The sequence below is a fragment of the Cicer arietinum genome, chromosome 3 (genome assembly GCF_000331145.2).
Source record: "Cicer arietinum cultivar CDC Frontier isolate Library 1 chromosome 3, Cicar.CDCFrontier_v2.0, whole genome shotgun sequence".
Taxonomy (NCBI): Eukaryota; Viridiplantae; Streptophyta; class Magnoliopsida; order Fabales; family Fabaceae; genus Cicer; species Cicer arietinum.
This window is the reverse complement of record NC_021162.2, coordinates 34607116-34628373: the sequence shown is the minus strand read 5'-3', so window position 1 is coordinate 34628373 and position 21258 is coordinate 34607116. Positions and strand designations below refer to the sequence as shown.

At 28.4% G+C, this 21258-nt stretch overlaps 1 protein-coding gene across 1 annotated transcript; it reads right to left on the bottom strand.

Annotated features, from left to right (window-relative positions):
- Positions 1-7403: 7403 nt before the first annotated feature.
- On the bottom strand, positions 7404-15587 carry LOC101506174 (lysine histidine transporter 1-like). The gene is made up of 8 exons (XM_004514742.4): positions 15385-15587; positions 14965-15122; positions 11482-11868; positions 9751-10144; positions 8875-8980; positions 8328-8419; positions 8173-8241; positions 7404-7714 (listed from the first exon to the last, which is right to left on the bottom strand). Exons 1-8 carry the CDS (start codon positions 15433-15435, stop codon positions 7616-7618), a joined length of 1356 nt encoding a protein of 451 aa, XP_004514799.1. The 5' UTR covers positions 15436-15587; the 3' UTR covers positions 7404-7615.
- Positions 15588-21258: the final 5671 nt, after the last annotated feature.

Genomic DNA, 21258 nt, shown 5'->3' with positions numbered 1-21258 from the left:
GAAGTCGACTATTAGGAGTCCCTAAATTACAAGAATGACTAGCGTTTGTTATGTCTCCACCTAAAGTTAAACATACTCGTCCTCACATTGTAACCCCTGCCTCAATTGTTTTTTCTTTCAATGTACATTGTAACCCCTGCATCAATTGTTTTTATTTTCATTGTAACGAATGTACATTTTTCAATATTATCATTCGATGTTGTACGTTACACTCCTTATAAACCAATCCAGTTTTCATTATTGATTGTTCTAGTGTTTCAAAATGTTGTTTTACGATAATAAATGTTGGAATTTGAAATATGTGAAAATATCAAAGTATTTTAAATATTTTGACACTTGAAAATATATACACGAGAACTCGTTTGATTCTCAAGATATATGAGTGTGTGAAAAATAATAAAGAGGGTAATTATTTTAAACAATGGATTTAGCTTCGCCTCGAAAAGCGGTCACACGAGACATACTGGAGTCGTCATGCAAAAAGTGGTTGTTTTCTTCATTCACCCAATCTTGTGGGCATAGAAGATAATAAGTATCGGGGAATCAAAGAAATGAACAAGAATTGATCATTAATTCATGACACACATAAATCATGCATAATTTAATCATACTCATATGATTCATGCATCTTCATTGACGCTTTACCTATACTCAATGCATAACACATGCATGAATCATTCATACCTTATTATTGGAATTGCAAGTATCATATTCGCATTCTCCCTCTTTATCTACCCACAGGATGAGACCAATATCATTTTTAATTTCTATAGATCTACGCTTCGGTAAACATTCTGAAGACGATCACTTTCATTTTCTGTTGATCTACGCATCGGTAAACAATCCGAAGACGATCACTTTCATTTTCTGTCGATCTACGCATCGGTAGTCAATCCGAAGACAATCATTTTTTTGTCGATCTATGCATCGGTAATCAATCTGAAGACGATCATTTTTATTTATATGGATCTACGCATCGGTAAACAATCCGAAGACGACCACTTTCATTTAGGTCGATCTACGCATCGGTAACTAATCCGAAGACAATCATTTTTTTATGGATCTACGCATCAGTAAAGAATCCAAAGACAACTACTTTCATTTCTGTCAATCTACGCATCGGTAACCAATTCGAAGACGATCATTTTTTTATGGATCTACGCATTGGTAAACAATCCGAAGACGACCACTTTCATTTCTAACGATCTACGCATCGGTAACAAATCCGAAGACGATTATTTTTTTATGGATCTACGCATCGGTAACTATTCCGAAGACGATCATTTTGCATATTTCAAAAAAAAAAATTGCATCATTCCCACTTTAACATTTCAAGGGCACTTTAATACATGTGTTTGTTATTGGACAAAATTTAGGTCCTTATATTTACTTATCTTTTACCTGATAACATGAAAACTAATACCATTGTTCAAGTAAAATATAATTAAATAGAGGCAGTTGTAGCAACCTATTTTTGTCCAATTTATTAAAAATAAATCAAAAAGAAAATATATATTTTAAAAAAGGAAATAAAAATAATTACAATAATTAATTTCATTATGTCTCATAAATTTACAATTTCAAATCAAATTACAAATTAAAAAAAAAAAGCCAAATTATATTACAATAAAATTGAAACCAACCTGCTTTGGCTTTGTCTTGTTGTTGTCCTTATTGCTGCCTTTCTGTCTCTGATGCAATATCATGGTTGAGGCACTAGCCTTTGCTTTGTAACTAATTAGAGAAACAGAAAAGCATAATTTTTACTAGTCAGTCTTAGTATACATGGTAAAAACTAAAGGACAAAATTTTGAGTTTAAAAAAAAATAAATTAAAGGACAAATTAAAGCTCAGCAACAGATCAAAACAAATAAGTCAAAACCATGAATGCACCAGAGATGTAGAAAAAACGCAGATGATGGGCAGAAGAAAATAAGCATCAAACAAGGAATTGGAAAGCTGAAACTCAAATAGAGGCACAGACAAAGGCAACAAGCAAACAAACGAAAAATTCTATAAATGCATCTTCTTATGTTTTCAAGGGGGAGGAGAGGGGACAGATAAACAAACACATCTGAAAGAAGAGAGTTTTATTTTTTTGAAAAAAGAGAACAAACTTTTTTTTTTTTTAAAGAGGATTCTGAAACAAAATTGTTTAGCATAGAAGAAGCAATAACTCAATTCCATCATTAAAATCATATGTATTTAGAAATACAAATAATAGAAAAGGAGAGAAACCAAAATCACCGTCATTTTCACCGATAACTACCGCTAACCACCGTCAACCATGCATCATCTTATTTTTCTTATTTTCGGTATGCCACTTTCATGCTTGTTGTTATGTTCTCTATACTTGCTTCTATTTCATTTTTAAATAGGTTTACTTGCTTCTACTTCCTTAGGATTTATTGAGTTTTGAATAGATTTGCTTTTGTTTTGAGATGATGCTGGTATTTTTGAAATGATTTTTGGTTTGTTTTGATTTATTTTGAAATGAATGGGGTTGTCATGCTTAGCTGTTTGCAAATACAGCTCTCTGGACATATAGCTATGACAGTACGCGTGGCCTTGTTTTGAAACGTTCCAAGCATGCTTAGACTTAGTCTGTGCTATTCTAAAGAATCACTATTTGCTGAAATGATTTTGACTTAATAATCATTTATTTATTTATTTATTTATTTTAAAAAATATAACCAATAAAGTATTATTTTAAAATACATTATATATATTATGATAACTAAACTGATTTAAAACTCGTTCTTTTTTTTTTTAAAATAATTATACAAAAAAATTATTTTTTAAAAAATAATTATATAAAAAAGTTATTTTTAAATGGTTAATTAGATGTGACATCTTTTTAATCTTTGAGCGGTTATAACACAAGTCGTACGACTTTGAGATTTTAAAAGCTCATTTTTATAACAAAATAATAAATTTATTCTTAAACAGGTTAAATAGATGTGACATTTTTTTAGTCCCTGAGTTTTTGTTAGACTCAAGTTGAACAACTTGATAGTCTTAAAACACATTTTTTTTTTAAATACTTACTCAAATCAAACTCTTTTATTTTTTCTTTTCGTCTAAACTTTTTATCACAAAACAAATTTTCTTTAAAAACAATCAATACATCGACATTAACTAAGAACTACGTAGCTTTGATTTCTCCATTGCACTGGGAGATACGTAGAAGCAAGATCGCATTCTTGTCAAGCACATTAATAAAAAATTTTTTGTGACCTTTATTTGTTAAGCACATATTTATTCCAAAATCATATTAAAAAATTAATAATAATTTTTATTCATATTTAATAATAATGAGAAATAAATATATTTAAGTTAATATTAATTTTGCACAATTAACTATAGGTAACTGTATTTTAACGGATGTCGTAGGGTGTTAATACATTCCCTACGCATAATCGACTCCCGAACTCAAATTTGGTTTCAAAGACCATTTTTTCTATTTTTAAGGGTTTTTCAATATTTTCCCTATTTTAAAATAAATTTTGGTGGCGACTTCATTGAATTCGAGAAACACTCGAAAATTTAGGCCGCGACAAGTCCCGAGTATAAGGTCTCACTCATAAGTGTCTTTGTAAGTGAATGTGCAGTTTGTGAAGAGAATTACAATCCAATTACGATGTAAAATACTCAACACACATATATAAATATATATAAAGATAATGACTACAATAAAATAACTAATTGATAATAAAGGCATAAAGTGAAGAAAATGAAAGAAGAAATAAACATAAAAGGAAAAAAAATTGCACAATTAATTATGTTAGCTTTGACTCTCTAATAATCTCTAGTTGTCGTGGTCTAAAATTCCAGGCGTTTCTCTAATTCAATAGAGTTGCCACCAAAGTTTATTTTAAAATAGGAAAAATATTGGGAAAATCTTTAAAATAAAAAAAATAAAAAAATGGTCTGTGAAACCAAATTTTGAGTTCGGGAGGCAATTATGTATAGAGAAGATATTAGCATCCTACGACATCTGTTAAAATACGATTATCCATAATTAATTATACAAAAATAATATTAATTTAAATATTTATTTCTCCTTATTATTAAATATGAATATCAATTTTTTAAATGTGATTTTGAAATAAATGTGTGCTTAAGAAAGAGAGAGAAAATTTTCATTTATTAATGTGTTTGACAAATGTGTGATCTTGCTCCTACGTATCTCCGAGTGCGATGGAGAAATCAAAGCTACCTAATTTTTGGGTAGCAAATGTAGATGTGTTGGTTGCTTTTAATGACAATGTGTTTTGTTGTGGATAAAATAAAAATAAAAAATTGTTTTACGAAGAAAAAAAATGAGTTTGCTTGATTTGAATAATTATTTTGAAATACGAGTTTTAGGACTATCAAGTTGTATAACTCGTGTCTCAAAAACTCAATGAGTAAAAAGATGTCATATCTAATTTAATCAATTCAAGAATATTTTATATTAATTTCGGTCTTAAAAGTGAGTTTTAAAATCATCAAGTGGTACAACTTGTGTCTTAACTACTCAAAGATTAAAAAAGATGTTACATCTAATTTAATCAAATTTAAAAATTGATTTTGCATTAATTTATTATAAAAAAAACTAGTTTTAGAACGATAATGATGTAACAATTTATGTCAATACATAACTTGAACTAATATTTTCTTTGATTTTACTTTTGGCAAAGAAATTTTTGTAAAATTTGATGATTTAATAAAATGAAAATGCAAGTTGTGCAAACTGTGCAGTGTGCAAGGTGCCTAATCTACTCTACGTCTGCGTGAAAGAAAAAAAAAATTGAAACCTACCCCCCGTTGTCTAATGTGATACCTACCCCTGTTGTCTAATGTGATAGGGACGTATCTCTGTAAGTTAAGTTTCAATACATCATTTTAACAATAATCTCTGAACTTTAAACAAATAAAAAGGTATCACTCTTAAGTATGAGATCACAAACTTTATCAAACAACGAACAAATAAAATACATCATTTTTTAAAAGTGAAATAAAAAATTTCAGCAAACAAACAACAAAATAAAGCACAATATTAAAGAGAAACAAAACGAAACAAATGTGAGACACAAATATGTGAGTAGCAGCAAAGAAGAAGGCGGTGGTGGTGTAACGGTGGTCGACGATGGTTACCGGTGGTAGTTAAAGCATGAAGAAAAAAAAAACGATACTTCATGTTTTTATTTTTCTCTTTTAATTTTGAAATATATGATGTTGATGATGGAGTTGGTTTGCTGTTTCTTCTCTACTCAACTTTATTCTTGTTCTAGAATTTACTCTTTTTGTTCTCCATTTTTTATCAAGAAAAAACTCTCTTTTTCTATTCTTCTATGTTTTTATTTTTTCAAGCCAAATTTTCAACTCAGTTCATTTTTTTTCTCCTTTTCGGTTAATTTTTTTTGTCTCAATTTATAAGTTAAAATGATAAACGTGTGTGTTCATGAGATAAAATTAAGATTTATTTCTTTTTTATTGTTTTTTAACAAAAGTTAAGCAACATCAGATAATCAGATAATTAGGAAAAAATGTGACTTATCTTTTTTATTGAATGTACAAGTAGTAAAAAAATAAAAAGATAAAAAATAAAATAGGGGAGGAGTGCATCTTGTTGTAAAGCAGTGAAGTCAGAAAAGAGGGAAGTCAACAAGGCAGATGGAAGTCAACAAGACAGTGAGTTGCAGAAGAGAAAACAATTATATATTTTATTTTATTTTTTTTAATTTCATTTTTATTTTTATTGTTAAATATAATGAGAACCTTTATAGATTCAAAATTGTACTAAATTTATAAAATGACTATTTTTAGACTTAATAAAAATAAATATAAAATGTTTATTAAATATATTATTATTTAATTTTTAGAATTATCTTAAATTGATAGGACAAAATTGAAGTATTACATTAATTAAATAAATTAAATCAATAATTTATCTTCTAACAAATAATCATGCTAAGAAAACAATCATCGCCTATAAGTCATGCCCAAAAACAAAATAAATAAAACATTGGTTATAATTTTTTAAATAAATTAGAGTGATACAAGAAGCACCAACTACAAACAGAGTTTGTATTTAATATTTTATGTTTCTCCTGTTGTTTTACTTTTAAATTTAATAAATTTTTAGCTTAATTCAGGTAAATGCTTTAAAGGTTATGAGATGTTTGAGAAAAATATATATAATGTAAATTTTTTGCATTATTTTTTATTTGTTATTAGATAACAACTGTGATTGTTATTGAAATTTCCGCATTATATTCTTGTGTTTGACTATATTACTTTAATTATTTTGGTTGTTTTTTCAACGCATTTGATATCGATGCATTTTTTTTATTATTTTAATTTTCTACATAAAAATATTATGTAGGGTTATTAGTTTTATAATTATCGTGTATCATGTTTTGTGCAAAAATTTAACTAAAGACGTAGTTCACTCGGTTAAAAGAGACATGAACACACATCATATTGCATATAATTTTCATACCACTCATCCATATCATCCATATCGTGCTAATTCCTCCTTTTTAGGTTTCTTTGCTTATGCATCATGAAACAAATTAGGTGGAGGATGGTTTTGCCAAGTTTGGTGTGTGTCTTTCTACCTCTCATTTTATTTTTGAATTTCCTCTTCCCTTTGTTTCAGTCTAGCCCAGTGTAGGTAGAGTATGCATTCTTTTTTGCATGATTTTTAGTTTATTTTTTGTTTCCTGTGGAAAAGTGTTAAACATACATTTTTTTTTTACAAAAACAAGCATAATGCGCTTTTTTTTTACTAAAGCATATCGCACTTTATTAATGATTTTATACCATACATATTCTCCTTCTAAATCATGCCATTTTTAGAGAGTTGAAATTGAACTTCCCTCCCCTCTAATACAAACAATTGAACCGAGCAATTTCAAATTAAACTAACCGCTCTCTTTCTCTCCATTTCTTCCAAACCATAGTCACCAAGTTCACAATTCTCTTTGGTACGTGGTACGGGTTCGGGTTCGAGTACGCGATACGTAATCTTCAAAGTATTTGGTACGTGAGGGGTATACATAGTTGGTACGCTGTTTCGGTTCGCGGTACGTTTTAATATACAAATCGATACGTTAAAATAAAAATAAAAAATTAATGGTTTTAACACAAGAGTGAGAGTATTAGTTTACGTAAAAAATGGAAGAATTTGTAATACTAGTCCCACATTGGTTGTTTCTAAAATATTAGAGGTTGAGTTATCTATTGAGTACAACAATTCTAAGTAGTCTCACATCGGTTGTTTCTAAAATACTAGAAATTGAGTTATTTATATAAGTACAACAATTATTGGTACAATAGTTATTGTGTTTGTACTTATACCACATTAGTACAGGCGTACGTGACAATATATTAATGCAGTTAAAGTTTATATAAAATAAATTAAATGAGGTGTTATATTGTTAGATTGCCAAAAGTAGGGAATTATTCGTAGGGTATTCCAGTGAATTATGTAACTCTGTTCCAAACAAACATGTCCTTAAGGTAGAGAAAATAAAATGCAGGATAACCTTGTTTATAAGAAAAAATAATATGTTGGACATATGCATCCATATATGATAGTTTAGGATGACTATTAGGCACCACAAATTCAAGTATAGAAACCGTAGGTCTTTGCATTGAGTATGATTTGCCTTAATCCACCAATTGGTGACAGAATCATTAGCAGGAGGCCAAGTATAATGCATATCTGAAAACAGAGGCCAAGTAAGTAATTTAACCATGTCTCAATCTCAGAAGTTATCAAATAAAATAAGTTAAATATATTTTAGTCCTTATTAATATTTTATTTCTCTGTAAAAATATATATTTATTTTTAATTTCTGCAAATGTATGGAAATATATATTTTTACTTTTGTTCCATGTTTAATTTTATCCTCTGCAAAATTTAATCATATTGAAATTGGTCTCTATAATTTCATTTAAATCTTAATTTTGAAAGATTAAAATCAATTATTCTACATATTGCAGTGATCAATGTCAATATGAATAAATTATGTTGAGACTAAAATATAATACCACTGACCAAAAACTTAAAGTAATATATTTCTAGAAACTAAATAAATTACAAGAAATAAAAGTAAAAAATAGTATATTTACAGATTATATTTAAACACATAAAATATAAAAGAAGCATATAAAACATACCCAATTGGTGAACCAGGACAAGCTGAACCTCTTTGGTTTGTAAATAGAAAGCCACATAACGCAGGGAAGCTACAAAATAATGTAATGATAACATTAAATGAAATCACATAGACACCTATTCTAATATAAACAAAAATATAGTTTAAGGGGCTTACAAAGTATGTTGTAGGAGCAAATGCAAATCCTCCAAAAAATCCAAGGAGAGCACCAAAGAAAGGGAAGGTAATGCCCACAAACATTGTGAAAGCTGAACCAAAATATTTATTGTAATTATGAGTGTCACACAAATACCAGTTGTGATTATTTTTCATAAAATTTTATTTTAAACACAAACCAAAATAAGTCATTGATAAACAATTTAATTAATAGTTTGTAACATAAATATTTATTATATAAGTATTTATATATAAGTCATTTTGATAACAAAATATTAAATGAAATAAATTTTCATATAAGCTATAACTTATAAGTTGCTAAAACAAACTATCTCAAAGATTTTATAAAAATAAATGGAAAATTATTTTAGAGTTGTCATAAATAGTTTTATAAGCTATTCTAAATGCTTATTTTTGTAAATTAACATAAATCAATCAATCAAAAACATCTTTATATCCAATAGGTTCAAGAAAGAAAATAGCATCTAAAGTGGGTAATATCAAATTCAAGGAAGAAAATATAATTCAATTTGGAAAATTGGCTCACCAACATAAATATTGCGAACAACAAATCTTAGGAGTCGGGTTGGCTTGAAACGCATTTTTTTTACCATTACAGTCTCAATCATGTCAAAAACTGGCATTGCATATAACTGTAAAGAAACAAAATAAATCTCAGCAATAACTTAATTGAAGCATGAATAATAAAAATGGAAATTACAAATAAATACACATTTTAGTCATTAAAATTGTAAGATTCAATCAAAGTTAATCGTATAAATTTGCAAAATAATAATTTGGCCCCTTCATCTGAAAAATAGATAAATCAGTTAGTTTATTTTTTTTAAAAAAAACACATTACACCACAATTTCAAAATTTCTATGCTTATTATGATGTAACAAAAGATTATTTAATTCCATGTATGTGTCTTATATTGGTATTGATAACTTATTGTTATTTTTTAATTGCTTAATTGCAGTTTTGATCTCCCCTATTTTAGCTGAATCGCAAAAGTAGTCCTCCTATTTTTATTATTCTCAGTTTTGATCCCTCAAATAGAATTTTGGTGTAAAACTTGATGAAGTTTCATTTTTTCAACACCACGCCATTTATAATCATAGATTTTAGGTACAATTGTTGCACCACGAAATTTTGAGGCATGGTGTGACTTATAAACGCAAAAAAATGAAACTTCATCAAGTTTTGGACCAAAACAGGACTAAAACTGGGAAGAAATAAAATGGAGGGACTACTTTTGCGATTTAACTAAAATAGATGGACCAAAACTGCAATTAAGTCTTTTTTAATTTAAGAAACTAGTATACTATTTCATGTATTTAAAGAAACTAAATTAATCGACTCTTATAATTCCATGGAATAAAATATGCCTATTTCATTTGGAAATTATTATTGCGCACGTACCTGGTAGCTTCCTATGACATGAATGACAACAAACATGTTTGCTGTAACTATAAGCCAAGTAGGTTTATTAAGAGAAGTGAGGATATTATCAGCAACTGTATTGCCAAACATCCAATACCCAATAAGGGCAACAGGAAAATAGCACAAAGCTACAACAATATAAGCTAATACCACCCCTTTCCACATAGGACCCTTAGATGGTTTCTCTGGTGTAGAAGGAATTGTTGCTTGAATCTCCAACACCACATTGTGTCCAGCATAGGCAAATGCAACGTCACCTAAAGCACTAAAAAAATTGAAAACTGTTCCTGGTGTTGTTGTGGCTTTATAGCCATATTGTACATCTTGTTGAACTCCCTTTTTTACTGAAGCCACCCATGCAATAGTTGAGTAACTGCATAGGATTATAATCACAAACAGATTTCCTTTAATTTTAATTCAAAAGATATATCCAACCAACATAGATGTATTTTCTTTTAACTTAATAGTTCATATAAAATTTTAACATTTTAATATTTGTCCATATACAAAATAAATTCAAAATTCAATGCTTACAAAATTACATAACAAATTGTTTTAGTCACTGCCGAAACAAAACATGTTTAATTGTCTTTATAATTTTAATGATTTTTTGCAAAGTTTGAAACGTTAGAACAAAAAATTTCTTTAAATATTTAAAATCTTTTAACTTGATATGAATTAAATATGAATTTTTCAAAATGTAAAAAATTCAAGATTAAAGTAATAAAAATATGGATATACAAATCAAATTTTGAGTTCATTTTTTCTTGACAAACTTTTTAAAATGTTGTAAATATGCTTGTGAAAAATTTATTCAAAATATTATTGACTTAACAGTAAAGATTAAAACTATATACATAATAATTTTGCGACGACTAAAAATTGTATTATTTTTTTATGGAGACTAAAATTTAAAATTTTATAAGTCTAAAAATATATTTAATCATTTCTTTATATTTCTTTTATATACTATCGTGCACATGCCACTAAAGTGTTCATCTATCCGCTTTTTTTGAATCTTAATTTTGTTTCTCATTTTTTTCTGGGATAATTTAGGGAAAAATTGTTAATAGAATTGTTATAATGAAAGGTAGAATTTGGAGAAAATAGTATTACATCAAAAGCTAGTATCCTATAGAAAAAATTAGTATACCATTTTTTTAAAGATGTAGAAAAATTTTGTACCAAAAGAAAAGGTATAGAATATTTTTTTTTAAATAAAGATAGTTTAAATGAAAGAAAAAATTTAAAAAATTAATTGAACTTTTTACTTATTTACTTTAGTTTTTCTCCACATGCATGGTTCACTTTTATAAGTAAATAATTTTTTTGATATTCACTTGTTGACTTGAATAGTTGTTGATTACACCCTCCTAAAATTAGTGTCACTTCTAGTAAAATTAATTCCAAAATAGATATGGTTTTATATTTTCATTATAGCATTAACTAATTTATAACAATTTTACCTTTAATTAATTATTATTATGTACACCTGTTAAATCATTATATTAATTCCAATAATCAATAGTTAATAAAATAGTTTTGTAAATAATGTTACATTCATTTATTGTTTTTCTTAATCTTTTTAAAAAGGGTAAAAACACAAACTTTTGTTGGAATAATGAAAATGAAAAGAAAATTAATACGAACACACATTTTTAAAAATAGAAATAGAAAATGTTATCATAAAATAAATGACATTTTAATTACCTCAAAGACATGATTGCGGCAGCCAATGAGATACCGGCAATGGAGTTAAAGTTTGGAAGATGAGCAAGAACAAAATGAACAGAGGCAAATATCATGATGAAATAAGTTGTTTTCATTGAGTTGCAGTTTTTTTTGCACACCAAGTCATGAATTTTCTGCAATGATTTTCCTCCGGTGACCATATAAACAACATCTACACCAATTTCACATATCAATTGTTGTGGCACCACAATCCAAAGTCCAAGCTTTTCACCAAATGCTTCTTGACCCAATTCATGATATCTATCAAAACGTTTTCCTGGAACCATTTCATGCATCTCAACCATTTGCCATAAGGTGTATAGAGTTATTATCCATGATAACACTAGAATCGCAACACCAGGTCCCCTGCAATTCGACAATGATAAACAATAACAAATTTATTTAGGTTCCTTCGACATGATTGGTGTATTGGGATAAAGTTCGTATTCATTGAAGTCCTAAATCAAGCATTGTGAATGTATTAGAGGTTTGGTAGTTTTTATTTTTTTTTGGACATTTAAGATTTTATTCGTCTAAAATTTATTTATGAGTAAAAATTGTTTGAAAAGTTTGCAATTTTATCTTTAAAAAAGTTGCGACTAGAGTAACAAAATGTATGTTGTGAAATTGAAGATTAAATATATATGGAGTGTTGAGACAAAATACCAAATTAATGTTTTGATGTAAACAAATAAAAGTTAATTAAAGACTCTAATTATGATTCTAAATTATGTGTTAATTTAACATGTGTTTTTAATTGTAGTAATCCAAGATAGGTACAAAGCAAATGCAAGAGAAATCAGTTTAAAGAAAGTGCTAAAAATGAACAAAACTGAACCAATAACGTTCTTGACATAATCTAAAAAACCAAGAATGTTCTCCACGTTTCTGTCATTTTCAACAAACAAGATCGCATCAGTTTTTAATGCAAGGAAAACTCTTGAAAATCGCGAATGGATTTCTAGTTTATATACTAGAAATATACAGCTCTCATATAAGCAAAAGAATCACTTAAAAGGATCAAAGATTAAAATGCACAACTCAAAGCAAAAATGTCAAACATTATCCAGCTTGTTACACTTGATCTTCAACAGCAAAAATCTTTCTCCATAATGATTAACAACTATCTCAAGAATGATCAACATCATTCTCCAAGTATGATGACATCAATCCAGAATGATAGGAACATTCTCCAGCTTACTGACCATCATTCTCCAGCCTTGTTACATCATTCTCCAGCCTTATTTCATCGTTCTCCTTCATGTTTTGCACGAATCAAAAGACAGTCTTAATCTAAATCGATTAAGCACATCTCTAAGATGTTTGTGTGCATAAACAAAGGATCATCACAGTCAATAATGAGAAGCTACATATCAAACATTATTAACATAGAAGCAGAAACGTAGAATGTTCAAAACAATAACATTCAAAGTTTAAAAGTCTGGCCTTTGGTCAAGTCTGACACATGACAACAAGACACCTTTTCATCGGTCATGATAGCGGTCATCAACCTCCTTGAAGTCTATAAAAGAAACCCCAAGCTCAAGGAAAACGTAGAACTACAAGGGCTAAGAAAATCCATCAACCACAAAACACTTACATACTTGAAAGCTTCTCATTTGCAAAAGAATCAGTTCTGAATTCATCTTCATATATCCAGATTGTATTACTAATTTCTTTTATCAATAATCTATTATCAAACACGAGTTAAGCATATCAGATTCTACCAATCTCTCTAAATCATTATTGTATAAATTCAAAACTATAAGGGTTGTTTATAGTTTGAGTAGTTTTTGTAAAAATCCTTTTATGGTTAAAAGGTGAATTGTAAAATCCTCTCAAGATTGATAGGTGACTTAATTGAATCCTTTCTGGGTGGAAATGAATTGTTGTTACAGATCAAGGTTGATCTTAAAAAAAATCATGTAAAACTAAGAGCGTTGTAAAACCAAGAACGTTTTCCGTTTGAACACTTAGTGGAAAATCTCACAACTGTGAGGACTGAACATCCCGAGTTGGGTGAACCAGGATATATCTTTGTGTGGTATCTCTTCCTTATCTCTATTTACTTTTAGTCATTTTGATTATCAAGTTAAATAGACAAACTAAAACTGTGATTTTAACTAACCAAAAACGTTTTTCGTTTTCTGTTTCCAAAACGAAGAACATTCTCCATTTTCTGTTTTCATAACCAATATCAATCTTGAGTTATTTTCTTAAGATTTTAACAGGAAATTTTAAATAGGTGAATTTACAATTCAAACCCCCTTCCTTGTAAATTAACATTGCTACTTCATAGAGTGCCTAAGAGTAAAAAAAAAGAGACAAAAGTACACATATAGTTCTTTTAAGTGTATCTCAAATCTTGCTTAGATGCTTTAATTTTATTTTATCTCGATTTAGTTTTTTAAGTTACATTTTGTTTGTACAGTTCGTGTTTTGTCTCAATTTCGACAACAATTAGTTCAACTTCTAATAATTAGAAACTCTACTGAATACTGCAACAATGTATTATTTATATTAATCATTCGAAAAATATTTATCAAATGTTATAAATTGTTTATTTTTCTTGATTTTCTCTCCAACAATTTAAATACACATATAGCATCATAAACAAAATACTAAAGGTCCATCAATATAATTAATATTTTTAACTTCTTTTACGTGCAAAGTAGCTTGAATAATCAATTTGTTGTTATGTTTCGATTAAATCATCACATTTCATAATAGTAATTCGAGAAAATGTTCAAACATAAAAGACCACATGTATAATTTAATATATATATTAAAGACTAGTGATGTAAACTTAATGTAACTGAAATGATTAAATTAAAAAAAAATAAAGGAGCTAAATAAATTAAAGACGAATTTTTTTTTTAAAAAAAAGGTCATGGAATGCCAAAGCTAGTGAGAATGTGTTCAACAATAGACCATATGGATAAATAGTCTATTACAAAAATATTTATCTTAAGGAGTCAAATTAATTCATAATTGAATCTATAAAAACTCGCAATGTCTTTTTTAATATAAACAATTAAATTATTTATAAAAATATTTATTATCAAATTTATTTATGAGTTAGATTTGACAATTTATACATTTAAAAATATTTTCTTTGTAATTATAGTAAAAATCAAAAGTATCAAAACAATACAAATAGATATATCAATTAAATATTACATTTTTGACTTTGTAATTTTTCTAAATTTTATTTTTAATAAATTTATTTAAAATAGTGAAATATATATTATTGGATAACTAAATATAAAACTGTATACTTATTCAGAAAAACATTATTTGGGATAACCATGACCAATTTTGCCTTGAAAATAGCAATTTCTATTTTCGACAAATAATACTGTGAGTTGTTTTTTAGAGTTTCGACTGATTTACATGTATCAAAGGGACCTATCTTATAAAAAGGTATCAGTAATTAACTATAGCATAATTTTAATGGTATACCATCCAAGATTTGCCATGGCAGACGGAAGACTCAAGACACCAGCTCCAACCATGGCAGTGACATTGTGAAAAGCTGCGTACCACCATTTTGCATTCCTTGAAGAAGTTATAGGAAGCCAATCATCAATTGCCTTTTGCTCCGCACTTCTTTTCTCTTTCTATTAAAAACAACACATTTAATCTCTTCAGCAAAAGGCAATTATCAAAACTATTTTTTTTCTCGCTTCCAAATAAATAGTCAATAGCAACACATATATAAAGGGCAAATCATTTCAGGCAGAATTAAAATTCCAACTTTAACTCGAATTGATACAATTTTAAATCACACTTTATTTATCAGATTATTGGAGTTCATTTTTCCCAAAAAATAAAGGGTAAAAAAAAAACAAACATGAGCTTAATTTTTGAAGTTGAATTTACCTCTGGAGAAGCAATTGGTTTTTCATCATTTGTTGGAGTCTCACTTCCCATGGTGGTATCTTAATTTCTTTGTGACAAGGAGGAGAAATTACGATATAGTCAAATGTTGAAAGATACTATCATATGGGAGATGCATAGTGCTTCCGAAAATGACTTTTAAGAAAAGTCCGTCCAAGTATTGACTCAATCAGCACCTTCAAGCCGGCAATTTGGTCGCATAATGTACGTATATAGATAAACGTCTTTATAATGCGAATTAAAACTTAGGTGGGAAATATCAAGCTTAGACGGATTAATTTATGGAGTTTGTTTAATTTTAAAAAAAATTAAATGTCAACGTCCGTAATAGCTAATGGTTGATTGATTTGTCCTTTTTTGGTGTAAAGGACAGGGGGCCAAGAAAAAGAAAACATAGTTATTGATTTTGTTGATTAGCCGGCTTTTATGTGTAAATATTGAAATTCAATTCCTCGCGGTGTGGAAACACATGCTCTACACAATTGGATAATATAAATTTTAATTTTATTATTTAAAATATTAAGTTTAAATTTAGATTTTTTATCTTGATCAAATGGTTATTGATGTTTGGCTAAGTGAATAGAAAGATGACCATTTGTACCTTTTTTGGGTTCGTAAATATTCTACCTACATTCCAAAATCATATACATGTATTATGTAAATATATATTTAATCGGTATCAAAATATATAAAAAATTGATCAAGAAAACTGATGTATTTGATTTAACATTTAAACCAAATACATCAACTATTTTTGAGTTATTTTTATTTATATTTTGAAAGTAAAATGTAATACAACTGTCCTTAAATATAAGACTATTTTAAGATTTTTCCTTGTTCTCTTTTATAAGACCTCTTTTAAATTTTCAACTATATTAATTATTACTTTACTATATTATCCCTAATTATCTTACATTCTTTTCTACCAGATGTATTAAATACTATAATAAAAACATAAATTAATCTTCTCTTATGAAAGATAAAGTTGTAACATAATTCAAATTGTCATTAAATTAAAGTCGTGTTTGAATTGACTTATTTTGAATTATATGAACTTATCTAAATTCGTAAGACTAAATTCATAAGCCATCATATCAAGCTTTTAAAATTGAATTTATGAAAGGAAACATGGAGCTTATGTTGTCCGACAGGGTCTACGACCTAAGCTACATTTGGCTAGATTTTTTGTTAAACAAACAAGGTCCAAATTTCTAAAAGAGTATATTTAGTTAAGAACACCATGCTACATGCCATATATAAAGCCTTTTAGGTCTATTTAAATAAATATAAATAATATTTTTTATTACTACTATAATTATTATATTAAATTTTGATTTTTTGATTAGATATTGGACTTTAAGTACTTTACACATACTAACCTTCTTTAGTTTTGACATATTTAAATGTGATATTATCAAATAGAATTGAAGTTAGATGTCATATAAACCTAGATTTTTTAAAATGTCATGTTAAATATCAAAATAGAACTTAATTATATTAACATATTAACATATTAACTTGTCAGTCTATTTAAAGATATGTCTAATTACTTATTCAAATATATTAAAATGAAATAGGCTTTTAATTAAGTAGACTAATAAGCCATATCAGTCTTTCATCAATGTTAGACTCAAATCCAAAAGGTAATCCTACAATAGATCACATGCCAGACTTAGGCCTTGAATTTTTTTGATAGACCAAACTCAGGCTTACAAAGCCTAGCTCGACTTAACATGTTATCACCCCTAATTGTCAAGGAAACACGGAGCATTGCATTTCTCATCAGCATCACACCCAATTATCACCTAATCATCAAAATGAGTATGTTAAAGTTATTATTGCTCATATATTTTAGTGTGTAAAGATGATTTTTTATAAGCTCTTCCGGACTGGCCTAAGGCCCAATTAGACCTTACTTGCCCGCTCTGACCTAACACGACTACCCATTGAAGAATAAACGACATTGAATGCCATTTACACCTCTGTCCCAAACAAGTTGGGGATTTTGTCTATATAAACAACACCTCCGACACTGAGGATGATACGCATTTCTCATTCTATCTTACCTCTCATTCTCCTCAAATAACTACTTACCTTGAGCATCAGAGTACATGCAAGTACCACCTCACATTAGGGCACAATGTATTGTTCCAGAAACAATGCCAACCATCCAACTCGGTCTTATTTCGATGATTGACGCTGTTTGTGGGAACTATTACATTTCTTCATGCTTTAAGCAACCGTCTTTCACGTATGCATACTCATGATGCATTTAAATCCCCATGTATCCAGAAGGTTGCGGGAAAAAAATTTTATGACCAATTCGACCACTACTGCTACAACATAATTCCTTTTAGGCTAAAGAACATCAGAGCCACATACCAACACATAATAAACAAATGTTTTCAACAATCAAAATGGGAATATGCTCGAAGTATATGGACGAAATGATTTTAAAATTCGAGGACGAGACCGATCACTCTTTTCACCTTCGAGAAGTTTTCAAAGAAGTCTGAAAGCATAGCATGAGATTGAATCCGTAAAATTGTACCTTCAAAATATGAGCTAGAAAATTCCTAAATTTCTACCAAACCAAAAAGGGAATTGAGGAAAATTCGAACAAGTGTAGGATGTTCACAAAAATTCTTACACTTGATTCCAAAAGCAAGTTCGAAGTTCTCAACACAGTTCTAACATTTCTATCCAAATTCATCGCTAAATCCGCCCGATATTCCCTCCCATTCTTCAAGTTACTAAAGAAGGAGGTGTTAAAATCAAGTTTGTTTTGAAGAACTATAACTCTTACCTGTTATGATAAATACAACATTATTTTATGGGAACAATTTAAAGCACTATTGTTTTGTTTTAGTGTGCAGTTTTCATGTTAAGTTATTCTATATGAGTTCACGTTGCATCCTCTGATGTTTGATCTAAGTTAAAAGAATACCAAGACTCCGCTTTGATTTTCGTTTTCTAACTATGGTTAACACGCTTTGAAACGTGCCTCTGGTAATTCTGGTAATACAAGCAATGCTCTGATTCGTCTACTTCTGATAATCACATCAAGCATCTTATCTATATTCCTACGATAACCTTGACCAACAAGTGATTGTCTGCCTCTGATAATCGCGACAAGCATTTGATCGTCTAACTCAGATAATAGTCTATGCTCTAACGAAAGTCAACACTATGAAAAGTCAACACTCTAAAAAAGTCAACAATATGATGAAGACAAAGCTTTTGTGCATCATTTGCTAAACACCTTGGATATGTATTTGTCTATAGGTTTATGCGACATTATGATCATAATATGCTCTACTTTTTTTTGTCTCAATATCAAGATCTGCATAGTCATTTTCAAGTATATTTTTGACACAGTTTAATGGTGAATCAATCTCAGAAGATTTGATAGAAAGTTGCATGATACATGTTAATTTCTTGAAATCAAGACAATGGTCGGAAACCCTAATGCTCTCTATAAAAGGACATGTTACCCTTATTGAAAACAACAAGCAACAACTTAACACAATAAGCACAATACAATATTCTTTGAACTCTTGCCATTTATCTTTAGTCTTGTCTAAGTGCTAAGAAATATTTCATGAAAGTACAACATTGTAAATACCCTCTTGTGAGAGTTATTCAGAAAACCATTAACCCTATTCTTTTGTAACCTAGCTCAGAAGTGGTTGCATCCCTCAACAACTTGACTATAATAAGCTAGAAGGTTGAGAAGACTTGAACACAGTTAGTTTGATTAGTAGATGTTCATTGGAAGTGTAATTCAATTGGTGAATTACTAGATTAAATTATTTAGGTTAAAGGGTTTGGATGTAGCTACTGCGTTGATTGTGAACAAGGATAAATTGGTTGTGTCACTATATTTTTTTATTTGATCTTTGTTTTCATCATTTTCTATTAAAACCTTTTAAAATAAAACACAATTCAAACCCAACTCCCCCCTTTCTTGTGTGTCTCGTTCTACAATTGGCATCAGAGCTTAGTCTCAAAGATGAGAACCTAACCATGTTTGAGTAAAGATCTATGTTATTATGACTAACTCTGATGACGAAGTTACAGGTGGAAACGCTAACTGGCCTCCTCTGTTTTATTGAGAGAGATTCAAGTACTGGAAAGACAAACTCAAAATTTTCTACATCTCTCATGACCTTGAAATTCGAGACATAGTCAAAGATGGCTATAAGGCTATAAAAGACGCCTCTAGTGTTGAAATATCTAGAAATTTTCTCAACACTAGTCAAAAGAAACAATTCAAGAGGAGACCAAAGGTAACAACAATTCAAGAAGCTAAGGATCTAAACAAGCTACCTCTAGAAGAGCTAATAAGCTACTCATAGCCCATGAGATTGAACTGCTTGTAGTGCATGCAAATGATCCCAAGAAGAAGTCAAAGTCCTTCACTCTTAAATCCCAAGGAAAGAAAACAAACTTAGAGGAAAGTGAATTGTACGATCCAAGTGAAGACTCAAATGACGAAGAATTGTTCTTTATCTCAAGAAAAATACAGTGCATGTGGAACAAATACGAAGAAATCTTCCCCTAAAAGATATTTTAGACGATCTCATAATAGTAGAGAAGAAAGTGAAAAATTAGATAAGAAAAGAATAATCTACTATGAATGCAATGAACTAGATCATTTCAAGTCATAATCTCCTAAACTTGAGAAGGGAAAATCTCAAAGAATAGACTTCAAGGCAAAAAAGAAAGGTCTTATGGCTGCTTGGGATGACTCTGATGAATCATTTGATGAAGATGAAGAGCATGCAAACATGGCTCTAATGGCAGATACACACCCTGAATCTGATTATGACGATGAATCTTTTAATTTAAAAATTCAGGTATTATTTGATCTATCTAGTAAAGAACTTATAGATATGTTAAATGAGTTTCTCAACAAAAATCACAATGTTTCTTCAACACTTAAATCTCTTAGAAAAGCTTGTTGGAACCAAGTTGGTTTTATACTTAGAGTTTTGATGATAACAAAAATATTTTATGAAAACAATATATTTGACTTCAAAGAGTATGAAACAAGATTCATGTTTTTGAAGAAAATCTAAAATAAGATTTGATTCAAATTTATAATTGAAGAAAATATAAAATAAGATTTGATATATATTTATAAATTGAAGAAAATCTAAAATAAGATTTGATTCAAATTTATAATTGAAGAAAATCTAAAATAAGATTTGATTCATATTTATAATTGAAGAAAATCTAAAATAAGATTTGCTTTTGATATATAATTGAATAAAATCTAAAATATGATTTGATTCAGATTTATAATTGAAGAAAATCTTTGACCTAGTTGAAAAGAAGATATGGTCAATATTTGATCAAGATTAATCTACAACAAAAAATGAACATAATCAATTTGATGAATTTACAAACTTAATATGAACAAAATACGAACAAACTCAATCTATAAAAACTGTATAGATTAGATTCAGAAATAAAAAATTTACTAAAGAACATATTATCAAAAAACATCTTATTCAAAATTAATTTTGAATAAGATAATTGTCAACCATGCTAGGAATGAAGATATAATTGAGAATTAAATAATGAATAAATTGATGCCCTAATTTGAACTTTAAATAGATACTCAGGGCTAAAGAAGAAGATATTAAAAAAAATCTGAAAAAAGTAGAAGAACTCAATCTCAAATTCCAAATTCATCTTAGAGTTCAAAGAAAGAAACACTTGTTGGAATGAGAATTATTTTCTGAGTGTTTTTTCTTAGAGTGTGAGAGTTATTATTATTATTATTATTATTATTATTATTATTATTATTATTATTAATATTATTATTATTATTATTATAATTATTATTAT